The sequence below is a fragment of the Gallus gallus genome, chromosome 19 (assembly GCF_016699485.2).
Source record: "Gallus gallus isolate bGalGal1 chromosome 19, bGalGal1.mat.broiler.GRCg7b, whole genome shotgun sequence".
NCBI classification, from domain to species: Eukaryota; Metazoa; Chordata; class Aves; order Galliformes; family Phasianidae; genus Gallus; species Gallus gallus.
This window is the reverse complement of record NC_052550.1, coordinates 1,547,561-1,560,242: the sequence shown is the minus strand read 5'-3', so window position 1 is coordinate 1,560,242 and position 12,682 is coordinate 1,547,561. Positions and strand designations below refer to the sequence as shown.

The window sequence follows — 12,682 nt, the reverse complement described above, 5'->3', positions numbered from 1 at the left end:
AGTTTTTGTGCTACAAATTTTTGTTACTGCAATGTCACTCCAAACAGTTGTCCTTTCCTTGTGTCTCTTCCCATTAAAGCATGCACTCTTCTTGGCTCTCAGCCTTGCTCTCCTGCCCTAAGCATTAATATAAGCAACGAGAAGGGCTGAAAATATAACTGCACCTCCCTTCTGGTTGTGTTCTTCATTGTCAGGGCTGGTATGAGTTGCTGGTACTGGGGAGCTGGGCATTTTCACTGCCTTGCTTCATCAAGCGCCTTCTACTTCATCAAGTAGAAGGCTAACAAAGCTCCCCAGAAATGTCTAAGAGGACAAGCTGTAATGCGAGCCTAGAGCTGACATCTTGCAAATGACTCTCATGTTCAGAGCAAGCTGAACAAAATCCTGGACTTGTCTCTGACCATAACATGAGTTCTATACTTCATTTAAAGTGTGTGTGGCTGCGTGTGAGTATGAGAGAGAGAAATAGTGCACTTTATCTGTGCTGATATACAATGAATATTATAAATCTTAGTTTTGGAGGCCTTATTACGACAAGAAGCCAAAATGGTCAAGTTAGGAGAAGGACAGAAATGTACATTTCTGCTGATGGCAAAAGTACCTGTGCAGTGCTGGTTAGCACCTGACTGGCCTCAGTGCTTCCAGATTGGTGGGGCTCTTCAGACTTTTCTATGCTCTATCAATTTATCATCCAGGCAGAGCTGGGCTGAGCAGATCCCAAGTGTGCAGGATGGAGAAGGGTCTCAGGGCTCTGTTTTGGTGGCAACAACATACCCAGAGGTGATGGTGGGTGCAGAGCCCCTGTTGCAGCAAGGAACTGAAGGTACCTGTCCTCCCCTAACCTCAGTGAAAACCACCAGGGCCCATCTTGGCTTCATTCCTACCCATAATTAAAGCCACTTTAATGGGGTGGATGAAATGCACATTAAATATAGATGTAAACCTCTAAGTTAAGTCTCTTTAGGCTACCTTTATAGTTAAAAGAAGCAGTTACTTTTTACAGTGCTGTTCACCTCATTCCAGTGCAGTACTTCAAATAAATTAGAGGGGCCGTACTCAAAAGCATCTCCTTCACTCTGCTAATTAACAAGCGGGCAAAGAGCAACTAACCTACATGGAGACACTTAAAGCCAGGCTGAGATGCTGTCCAACATGTGTCACAGCAGCTCTCCCTCAGTGCCAGCACAGCCCCTGTCATTCTGAGCCCTGCAGGGAACTCAGTGTATGGGAAATGGGAATGCTTTGGTCTCCTCCAGCACAAGGAGGTCCTTCAGGTAATGGCACATCCACAGCCAAGGGCTGCAGGACATCGCTTGCTCTCATCCTGCCTTCCCTGAGAGAAACGCTTCTGTCAGAGCTGCTGCAGACCAGAACCATCCCCTTCCTCTGGGACCTGCAGCACAACTTAGCATCTTGGTTGACAGTGCTGAGCTGATCTTTAATTCTCTGGTGGGTTTGTGCGCGTGTGTGTATTTCTAACAACATCTAAAAAAGGGTCTGTTTTGCTTCTAGGTTCTGCCTAGCACCAGCCATGCCAACATCCCACGAGAAAAGCTGTTCTCGCTGTACTTTTGGAAGCTGGGACTTCCAACATGAGACGCTGAGCACTGAAGTCTTCGGACCCATGGTTCTGTGTCTGGGATAGTTCACCCCACTGCCAATGCAGTAGTGACAGCTGGGGCATGGCTCCACCAGCTCAGCAGGTCAGCAGGGACCAACAGCTCCATCCACGGATATAAGCATCCCTCCCTCCCTGCTGCTTGCTTGGCCTGGTTTGAAGAGCGTTGCTGCTTGCCTCCCTCCTGCAGGCTTCTTAAAATTCAGCCGTAATCTTCTGCATCTTTTCTGCAGTAGTTAGCAGAGGATGAGTGTGCTGGATACGGTGTTTGAATCTCATTAATTAGCCAGGCTAAGTGTTGCACTTTGCTTTATTGTAAAATGCTTCAGCATCTCTGTCTGATGCCCCTTCAGAGGCACCAGGTGTGGGAAAGCAGCAGGTGATGTGCTCAAACCCCGAGTTCCACCATAGGTATCTCCCTGGACTTGTCTGTACTTGAAATGATTTGCCTATGTGGTTGTTCCAGGCAGCAACACTACAGAGCACCATGAGTTCCTCTGGCAAAGAAAACCCCTCCTACGGTGGCTTAAAATGGTTTCCTTAAGTAAATTTTTCATCTTGGTAAAAGGAGAACGTCCTTAGCAGTGGTAACTCCATTCAAAGTGCATAATGCGCTGTAAAAGTTCGGGCTGCATCCTATCTCCATTGCTGATCACTTACACAGCAGTCTTGGGGCACAGCTGAGAGGGTGCTGCACTGAGCAACAGCTACAAAGCAAAAAGTTTCCTTTCCCATAGCTCAGCCTGGAGCTCATCCAGTGGTGCTGCTCCACTGCTGACCAGCAGCTCACTGATTTGCCAGGAATCAATGGATTTCTGCACTGTGAATAAATACAGGGCTTGGGCTTTGTAGGTAAAATTGTCTGCCATGTTCTTACACTGGGCAAAAAAAGACAAGGTTGGCTACGTTTGACACAAACACTCCTTGCCATTTCCTATAAGGCAATAGAGCTGACCCATGGATCTCACTTCCCTGATTGCTCCAAAGTGAAGCTCAGCCCAACTACTGTTTTGTAGCCATGCAAGCCATCTAATGGCAAAGCTGAATTGAAAACAGTCCAAGGAACTATAGGGAAACACAAGATTTTACTCCATGCTAACTCTGCATCCCTGCCTGTGGCACGTCCAGGATCAGACTGAGTTTTACAAAGGAAACAGGAAGAGAACAACAGCACAGAAACATCCTCACCTTCAAACTCTGTTTGGCAGTTGCCAGAGTTTTCATTTAAACTCTCCTCCTCGTTGATAATGATGTTCTCAATGTCCTTCATCGTTAGGTGGTCCCGGAAGGCATGGTACAGGATGTGCTTCAGCTCTTCTAGCGTTATCCTCTGCATGTCGAACTGCAGGGAGAGGACTAAGTTAGGCACAGCAGTAGGAGCAGCACGGTACTGGGATGAAAGCAGGCATGTGGGCACATCTCTGTTCCCCACTTGTGGGCTTTTTTCCAACCTCATTTCAGCAGCTCAATATAACTTTGCAAATTTTGCTCTTTTGGGTTCACTGGGCACTAGCAGTGTTTCAAATGGATGTTGCTAGAGCTCTTGGCTGCTTACTTACTGCTAGTAGAGCTGTAGAGATAGAGCAATCCAGCATCAGCCCTGGCCAACCCAGCAGAGCTGAAGCTCTTAGAAATTCCTGTCACTCTTATCATAGCATTATAGTGTCATAAAGTTGGAAAAGACCTCTATGATCACCAAATTCAACCCCAACCCCATCCCACCGTGCCCATAACCGTGTCTCTCAGTGCCACACCTCCACAGTTCTGGAACACCTCCATGGACAGTGACCCCACCACTCCCTGGGCAGCTGTGCCACTGCAGCACCGCTCTTTTGGAGAAGAAATGTTTCCTAATATCCAACCTGAATCTCCCCCAGTGCAATTTAAGCACATCACTTCTTGTCCTATCACTGCTTCCTGCAAGAAGAGGTTGACCCCCACCTCATGCTCTGCCATGAGGCACGATTTTCTCTCTGCCCTGTTGTTCCTCACAACTCCAGTGTGAACAGCAAAAGCAGAGAACATTTCTCTCATAGAAATGTTGTTCCTGTGCATACCAAATAAATGCTTTAAAGCCAGACTTTTCCTGCAGAATATGTAAAAAGAACATTTTTCAGCAGAGGATCTTCGCACACATGTAAGGTCCACGGTACTGATATCTGCTAATGGCACGCAAGAGAGGGCATGTCCACTAGCTTAACTCTACACTGGAGGAAATGTGATGCAAATCTGTGCCCAATTCTGCGTTTGAGAGCACGGCAATAGTGTGTGATCAGATTGCACAGCAGGCATCAGGACGTGGTACATCATCAGTCCCCCCTCCTTCCCCCTGGGCTTTAAGGACAGGACAAATCTTATCAGCTCTGAGCTGCTCAGTGCGTTATCTAAGGTCGTCTTCCTTGACCACTGCTCCCCACCTCACTGCACAGAAGCAAAATGATTAGACCTCAAAGTGATCCACTGAGAGAAATACGTGCACTGGGATTAAACCCAAACCCTGACGTGTTTATGTATTTCTGTGTGTTCACAGGCAGATTTGCTCACATGCATATATATCAACCCATTTAGAAGCACTGATTCCTACCATCCTATTTATTTATTTCATGCAATGATTTAAAACCCGGTGCAGAAAGTCTGCAGAAAAGTGGACAGTGGGGGCACGGCAGGCAAAGTTCCCATGTTTTGCCTCAGCTGAGTTCACTGAAACCCTGGTTTGGTGGGTTTGGTTGTTCTGCTGCTCTCCTTGCTCCTCAGGGACTCAACATTCAGCTATAGATAGTGAGCACGCTGCGATCACCAGCAGCCCCTCGCTGCACAGTTCACAGCCGAATTGCAAATCCCCCCTGCACTCAGTCACAAATTTCCAGCTTGCTTTGCTGTGCACGAGGAAATCTCACCCCTCATACTCTGCTTTCAGCTGTGTACTTCTCAACTACTCAGCTGTGTGCTTCTCAACCACAGTTAAGGAAAGGATCTCTCCTGGCAAGTAATGGTGTGGAAATTGGGGTCGATGAGTGCAGTTGTCTCGCAGCAGTGTCAGGAGCTGTCATTAGCAAAGGTTTGCAGAATGCCATGGGGCTGCCCGGGGTTTGCAGCCCTCCTGTTTGGTTCCTGCAGTGCTGCCTGCACAGTGGTGCTGTGGATGTGTACCTGTGGGGATAGCAATGCTTTCTCACGTACGATCCAGTCCTTTTCTCCTGCAAGGTCTTTCTCTTGTGGAAACTCAAACCTGAACTTCAGCCCTGGTGTATTCCTGAGTCCACCCCACACTGAAACCCATAACTTGCCCTAGCGGTCCCTTCCTATCAACAGGAGCAGCCTGTCTGCATTGGGGTTATCTTGTCCTATCTCTTCAGAGTGTAATCATAGAATCATAGAATGGCTGGGTTGAAAGGAACCTCAAAGCCTATCCATTTCCAACCCCTGCTGTGGGCTGGGTGCTCACCACCAGCTCAGGCTGCCCAGGGCCCATCCATGGCCTGGGGCACTTCCAGGGATGGGGTTGTTCAACCCATGCTGGACTTTTCTGACGCTAATACAAACTTCTTGCTGTAGTTTACAGATTTATTTCTATCCCTCTTTGGAGAACTGTCTTTCTGGAAGTGGTCCACAACTTGTCACCAATCTGCATGGATGCTCACCTGGGACAGCTCAAGGCCCAGAGCAGCATCTTTGTGAGCTCATCTTTCTTTCTTTGTGTCCTTTTTAGAGGACTTCTGCAGGGATGTGTGAGCCTTCTTTAGACTTGCTGGAAGTGCTCAAAGATTTCTTATGGGCACTGCAGTTGAGTACAATGGATCTCCTGTATGTGGTGTATCTTGGCCATGTGGAGAGCAAAACATACACTATCCCTGATGTAGAGATATGTCACTCCTTTCCTCTCTCCCTTAGGGGGCTTTTCAGGTCTCCCTTTATGGCAGTATCACTGCCAACATGATGTCATAGCTTACTGTGTTGCTACCTGTTGCCTTGCTTCAGGGTACCTAGATTACAAACACAATCATGGGCATCTGCTTATCTTAACAGTGTGGAAACATTAATGACTTGTGGGCTTTGAGGTCTTCCTGTACCAGTTAATCTGTCTAGTGGGAAATAATTCTTTTCTTGACAGATATGCATCTGTTGCTGTGTCTCCAGTTCTTACTTTTAAGCTTGATGCCGATACAGGGAGAAATTATTTATTGTTCCATTGCCACCTTGTCTTCTAGGAAGAGGAAATGTATTAGGAAAAGCTTCTTCTCCAAAAGATCAGTGCTGCAGTGGCACAGCTGCCCAGGGGGGTGGTGGGGTCACCATCCCTGGAGGTGTTCCAGAACCATGGAGATGTGGCACTGAGGGACGTGGTCAGTGGGCATGACGGGGGTGGGATGGGGTTGGACTTGGGGATCTTAGAGGTCTTTTCTAACATTAATGATTCTATGATCTCAGATGGGGGTCACAGCAACCCTTGTTGGCTCCTGCCCTGAGTGCCTGACCTGCTGACACAAGCATTTCATTGCTCCTGCTTTGCTCTGTGCTCCAGCACTTGCATGCAGGAGGTGTTTCCTCCATTAGATACCTATCAGCACAGGAGTTTGTTCAGACTGGGCATGAGCTCAATGCAGCCAGAGACATCATTTTGCATCAGCTTTGGACTCCCAGGTAATTTCTTCTATAATCATTGCTCTCCAATCTGGCAGCTTCCCTGATTCACTTTTCAATTACTCTGGCTTTTTATTGTTGTAATGACAGTAACCAGGGAGCAACTCGTAACTTTTATTGGCTCTGCTGAGAAGAACTGTGACTGCTGCAAGCTTAAAACTTTCAATAGGATTTATAATTAGAAGAAATCAATGATGTTTCTTCTGAGTTGATGCTCTTGGAATACACTGGAAGCAATGATATAGAAACAAGCTGTTCCTAATGACACCCTATGAGCCAAGTGATGCAGTGAGAACCCTGAACACTACACTGGTTTGTATGTTTGGCACCAGGAGTTGTCCACTGCAGTTTCTGGTGGACGTCAGGCACTGTAACCAGCAGATCTATCTGATATTACTGGTTCTGAATGCACACAGCGAGTGCTCCCAGCGCATCGTGCAGCTGCTCCTTCAGTCAGACAGGCTTTGAGCTCATAAACCACTGCTCTGGGGGTTTTCTCTTGGACCAACAACTCCTGCTGTAAGTTTCCCACAATATATTTTATCTGCTTTTCTAACAAAGAGAACGTGCTACTTAAGGATGATTGCTTGCCCACCCAAATGTTGCAGTGTCTCTCGTGATCCCCCAGGACAGAGGACAGAGCCATTTCCGAACCTGCAGCGTGCATCTGGTGTTAAAGCAGAAATGCCATTTTCTGTGTCTCCTCGAATCACTGCTACCTTAAGAACAACCCTAACTTCCTCTACCCACCCTGCTGCTGGCCCACACGCCCACAGAAGGAGGAGTGGGAGTCCTGCAGCAGCAGCAGTGAAAGCAAAGGATGTATTTTGATTGATGAAATCTGTGATTCTATGATTTTGCTCTTCTCCATACACACATCCAGTTGAGGGCAGCTGATCCTACACCATAAGCTGAAGAAGGATCCTCCTGGCTCCTCCTTCTTGCCCTTTTTTGAAGACTAGAGTGATGCTGACTATTGTCCAAGACCTTTCAAAGATGATAGAGAGCAGTTTGGCAATCAATTCCCTTCTGCTTAAGCTGGCTCTGTGGCAGCAGGATGAGGGCCAGGCCACCTTGCACTGCATCCATCCCAGTACCTGAGGGCTTGCAACAGCTCCTCCAGCCCTACCTTGGGTTTAGGGTCACTATCGCCTTGGGTACCACTTGCTTTCAGGAACAGCCAGCTTCCCTGATGCTGCACCCGAGCATCCCACTTACTGGGGAGAGGGAATGGCTAACAAGCTCATTTCCATAGTAACAGGCTCATTACTGCAATGGCTACTGCTAACAGGAGATTACTCCATTCTTCCCAGCAGCTTTGTCAGCAGGGAACTGCACATATATTGGCAAATTAAAATCAGATTTAAGTGCGTATTCACAGCACCCTCAACCCCAAGCACCTGGCTCAAGTTTGTGCTACAAAATGATGCAGCATTCCGAACCAATCTGGCCTGTCAATACCTCCTGTGTGTCCCCCAGCCATCCTAATTGCTGTGCAGGGACACAGAGGAGTGTGGCTGGGATGTCTGCAGCTCAGTGAGAGACACCACATCCTGCAGGTTACAAGATGTTTGGTGTATGGGCCACAACGTGCTTTTTTATCAGCTTGGCTGTTGCGTGCCTGGGTAGAACAGGACCGTGCTAAAGAGCAGTTGTGTTTCTGCAGCCCAGAAGCAAGAAACCACTTGCCTTGAGGAGGCCAGAGAGGCTCACTGCAGGTGAGGTGCCTGGTGTGAACCACAAGGCTGAACTTTCACCCCATCCCAATCATCTACCTCATTCTGCATCTCCATTCCCATCATCTCCATCCTCATCACAATTCCCACCCCCATCATCTCTATCCCTATCCCCATCCATCTCCATCCCCAACACCACCATCTCCATCCGCATCTCCATCCTCATCCCCATCATCTCCATCTGTATCCCCATCCCCATCACACCCATCCCCACCATCTCCATCCCCATCCTCACCTCACCCCCATCCCCATCACCTCCATCCTCACCCCTATCCTCATCCCCACCATCTCCATCCATCTCCATCCCCATCCCCATCCCCTCCATCCACATCCACCTCATGTGGAGCTGAGGCACAACCAGGGACCAGTTAAGGTTTTGACAGCTTGGCATTTTCCCATGAGGGAAAAATACCATTCCATTGTAAAAACAACAGCAACACTCAGTTCAGTGCTGAGCTTAATGAAAAGAAATGGCCTGCATGGTGGGGATGGAGATGGGCTCCTCACCCCATCCTGCTGCTTGCTGCCTGCTAAGAGCTCAGAGCTGCTGGTACACCAATATACACAGCACTTACCCCTGAACCACTGGAACGAGGCAACAGACAGCACTGAAAATGATTTGCAAGGCAGAACTCCTGTAGATCTATACAGTCCCTGCTTCTGTGCAGCCAGAGATTCCTGCATCCTGTCCTGCTCCCACTGGGGAGGTCCACTCATCCCCCAGTCCCAATGGTCAGGGTGCTTCAAACATCATTTTCTAAATACTGTTGCTTCTTAATTCCTCACCCTTAGTGCTGGGAGACATTCAGAGAGCACCGAACAAAACTCTTCCATTTTCTGCTTTCCCCATGTGCTGTCCTGCTCCCTGCACACTCCCAAATCTCATTGCAGCTGCTGTCGATGGCACAGATGCCCACTCTGCCACATGCCACTTTGGGTCTCAGGGTTACTCTGCAAACTGGCACATCTAACGAGCTGATTTGTCACACTGGGCTATCACAGCTCACACCCAAGTGCTTGCTAGGGCAAGCCTGCAGATCAGGACTGGGTGCAAGGCATCCTCAATGCTTGGTACCCTCCATGTTTCCTCCCCTGGTCCCTCCCCCATGCCCTGCAGAGGCGGCATTAGCTTTGCCTGCCATGCCCCTGCTGTACCCAGTGTAGCTCTGCAATACTCCTTAAACCCTCTGGCTGCATGACCTGGGATTCCTAGGACAAGACTTGGTTTCTGAAACGACCCCAGAAAGATACTGTCGTTTGAGTCAGGTGATGGAAGATGCTCCTGACAGCTGGTCTGCAGAGAAATCCTCTTGTATTGTAGGAGAATGAGCCTGGAGCCACTGCTCCCTCAGCTACATCCCAACACCTGGCTAGCTGGGTGCCCTCCCCTGCTAGGCACAGACTTCACCTGTCTGGGGCAGTGGGAGCAGGTCAGTGATTGCACGGATCTCGCTTCACAGCTGAGGTATAATGGTTATTAAACCGGGCTAAGAGGAATTGGCCTCCTGATAGGATAAATCACAGCAACGCCTCTGCAGAAAACACACTAGGAATATTAATCCTGGACCCATTCAATTAACTTTAAATAGTTTAACTAAAACATGAAGAAGTGGTTTTTGTCCTTTTTGCTTTTTTAATTATGAAATGTTCTCAGATTGAAGTACAAATTAACAGGTTCTAACGATCTCTTCTGCCCGGTTTTACGGCTCCCTGGCCTTGCTAACTGTCTCCCACTCTGATCCCAATCAAAGTGCATAAGTAAATGGATTGCAGCGTGTTGACCTCCGACGTGAGGCCTATGAGAGCCTCTGGGGGAGAAAACCGATAAGTTTTAATTAGGGCTAAAGCCATGGAACCCCATTTGGGAGTGAGCACCTCCAGCCTACCCCCAAACTGCAATGAGTTCACGACATCCATCAGCTGGATGGGGTGGGACTCACTTGTTCTGTGCCAGCGTGAGCAAAAGACCCCGTCTAATAGAAACAACCTGTCCTGCCTGCCTCATTAAATAGTCTGAATTCAGCCCACTGCTCTTCTTCCCACATCTCATGCACTGCTGCTGGCAGCATCAGTGCTGCTGAATGAGAGAAGAAAGCAGAAACCCTGGTGAGGTCAATGGACCAGCTAAGTAGCCCTGCTGCTCAATGTCTCCTTTAGCCAAAGGGAACCCATTTTTTTTCTTAGTGGTTGCAAACGTTTCCAGAATGCCAGACACGGATTAGGAAGTGAGATGTGCTCCTGAAACGTGTGAAGGACACTGATAATTCATAAAGAGCTTTGCTAGGGAGACAAAGCTATGATGGGAAACCGGAGGCATCCTTGATGCTGCAGGTGATGGATATCAAACAAACGACACTGTATTTGTGCCAGTGCTTGATAATATCACAATACTAATATAACAATATAATATATGATACACAGTTGTGCTGTGTGGGGAAAGAAGGGAGTATTAGAAGATCTTCGGCTACGCAGTTCAGCGGGGTTTGGAGACGGTCTTTAAGGCACCATGGGAGGGCTGTGCTAAGGCAGGCATTAAAATGGTGCTCAGCAGGTTGGGTTTTCTGTGAGGTGATAGTCGCTGCATATAAAGAAGAAGCAAATGGAAAAAAATGTCTGAGAGATGCACCAGCAGCACCTCCTGCAAAGTTACCCTAAAGATAAATGAGCAGCTTGCACAGCGCATACCAGAGAGAAAGAAATCTCAGTCCGGCACTGGATCAACAGTAACCACTGGGATGAAGACGCAGCACACAGCATAACAGCTCGGAAAAGTACAATTTTGCAAGTTCCTCCTTTGTGCTTCTGTTACTTTCATCCTAGAGTTACGTTAGGGATTTTGATTAAGCAGAGGTCTTGTACAGAACCACAGAATCATGGAATCATTTGGGATGGAAGGGACCTTTAAAGGCCGTCAGGTCCCGCTCCCTGCAGTGCACAGGGACACCCACAGCTCCATCAGTGCTCAGAGTCCCTTCAGCCTGACCCTGGCTGTCTGCAGGGATGGGGCACCACCACCTCTCTGGGCAATGTGTGCAGTGCCTCACCGCCCTTACAGTAAAAAACTTTCTCCTTATACCCAATCGAAATCTCCCCTCTTTTAGTTTGAAACTATTTCCCCTTTTTCTGTCACAACAGATCCTGCTGAAGACTCTGTCCCCTTTCTTACAGCTCCTGTTTAGATACTGAAGGCTGCTCTCCGCTCTCCCTGGAGCCTTCCCTTCTCCAGGCTGTACAGCCCCGGCTCTCAGCCTGTCCTCATAGAGCAATTTTGTGCCCTCCTTTGGATACGCTCTAACAGGTCCAGGTCTCTTCTACAAGAGCACATTGCTGGCTCCTGCCCATGTCATGTATGGTATACACAGCCAAACACAGAGTTCCCTCTGTTTGGGAACATAATGCTGAGTTTGGGGACTGCATTGCCTTGGTGCTGATGGAAAACAGAAGAGCAGAGCAGGCAGGACCTTACCATCCCACAGAGTGCTTCTTTCTGTGATTTGAATCAAAATGACATCGCCTGCAAAGGCTTCATGAGCAGAGAATATCAGGAGGAAAAGCAGAGGCCAAAGGTAGCCAGCAAAAACACTTCATTTTGCTAACTACGGCGCAGTCTTGGAGGTTTCATTTTGATCCCTAATAATTCACCTTAGGTTTGCTGCTACCTTTTAGCTCATATTTATAAACTTGAAGTTGCTGTGGCCTCAGGGCTGGGACGTTCTCCTTTGGAAGACATTTAATATTAACAAAGCATTTTTTTTCTCTCCCAGCGAGAAACCCTCAGAAGTCTGGAAGAAAATCACCCGTGTGGGTACGAGTTTGATTCAATTTGTCAAACTGGCACTTTCTAAGGGGAAGTAAAAAATAAAACATTTAAACGCCATAAGTCATCAACGTTATTATTAACGGTTCCGGTGCCGACGCCACATCCAGCAAAGCAGGAATCCACAGCAGCCTGCCCCAGCCTAGGGACCTGGTTTCCACTGTTTTCACAGCCTCCCCTGCAATTTGTAGGAACTGAAGTTCTCAAGTCTATCCCACCTGCCCCCCAAAGCCCACAGCTCACATTATCGCACATTAGCTAAGAGCATCCGAGCCTCTGAAGCTCCCCCTTGGCTCCTGGTTGTCATGGATCTTTCCTGCCAAGCCTAAAGCCCTGAAGAAGCCTGGTGAATATTTAATTCATCCAGAGACAAAAAAAAGACAGCAAAAAATAATAAAAAAAACCCCTCCACTTCAGCTCCCTCATTTGAGAGCGGAGCGTATGGACAATCCACACCCGCGAACCCAACGCCGAGAGGACGACAGGAAGGATGTGATTGATTTCCATGTTTCCTGACCCGCTTCTCTTTGCTGCGCTGCGCTAGGACATAGATCCGCCTTTTGTTTGATTTGCATTTTGTAATTATTTTTTTTTATATAACAGTTTGCCTTCCACGTAATGCCCGTTGTTTGGAATCAAGATTAATCCAACCGAGCACCGCGAGGTAGAAAGTTCAATTAAAGCCGGGAGTAACTGCGGAGTTACTCCGTTCCGAGGAGTATGTGATATTTTCTTGCTGTGGCAAAAACAAGGTGATCAATTCTGAGGTCCCCTCCAGCGATTCGCCTGGCACTTGCAAGCTCTTGCCAGCTACCAGTATGACAGAGCAGAGAAGTAAGAAAATACAAATCAGCTGTCACGGCAGAAAAA

The 12,682-nt window shown here is 48.0% G+C and overlaps 1 protein-coding gene across 5 annotated transcripts in view; it reads right to left on the bottom strand.

Annotated features, from left to right (window-relative positions):
* The window catches only part of CALN1 (calneuron 1), a 128,877-nt gene that overhangs the window by 8,834 nt on the left and 107,361 nt on the right, over positions 1-12,682 (bottom strand). For all 5 annotated transcript variants that reach the window (XM_015295940.4, XM_015295942.4, XM_004946429.5 and 2 more), the window contains one exon: positions 2,807-2,960. In XM_015295940.4, the coding sequence (XP_015151426.2) occupies positions 2,807-2,960 (154 nt within the window). The remainder of the gene's footprint in view (positions 1-2,806; positions 2,961-12,682) is intronic.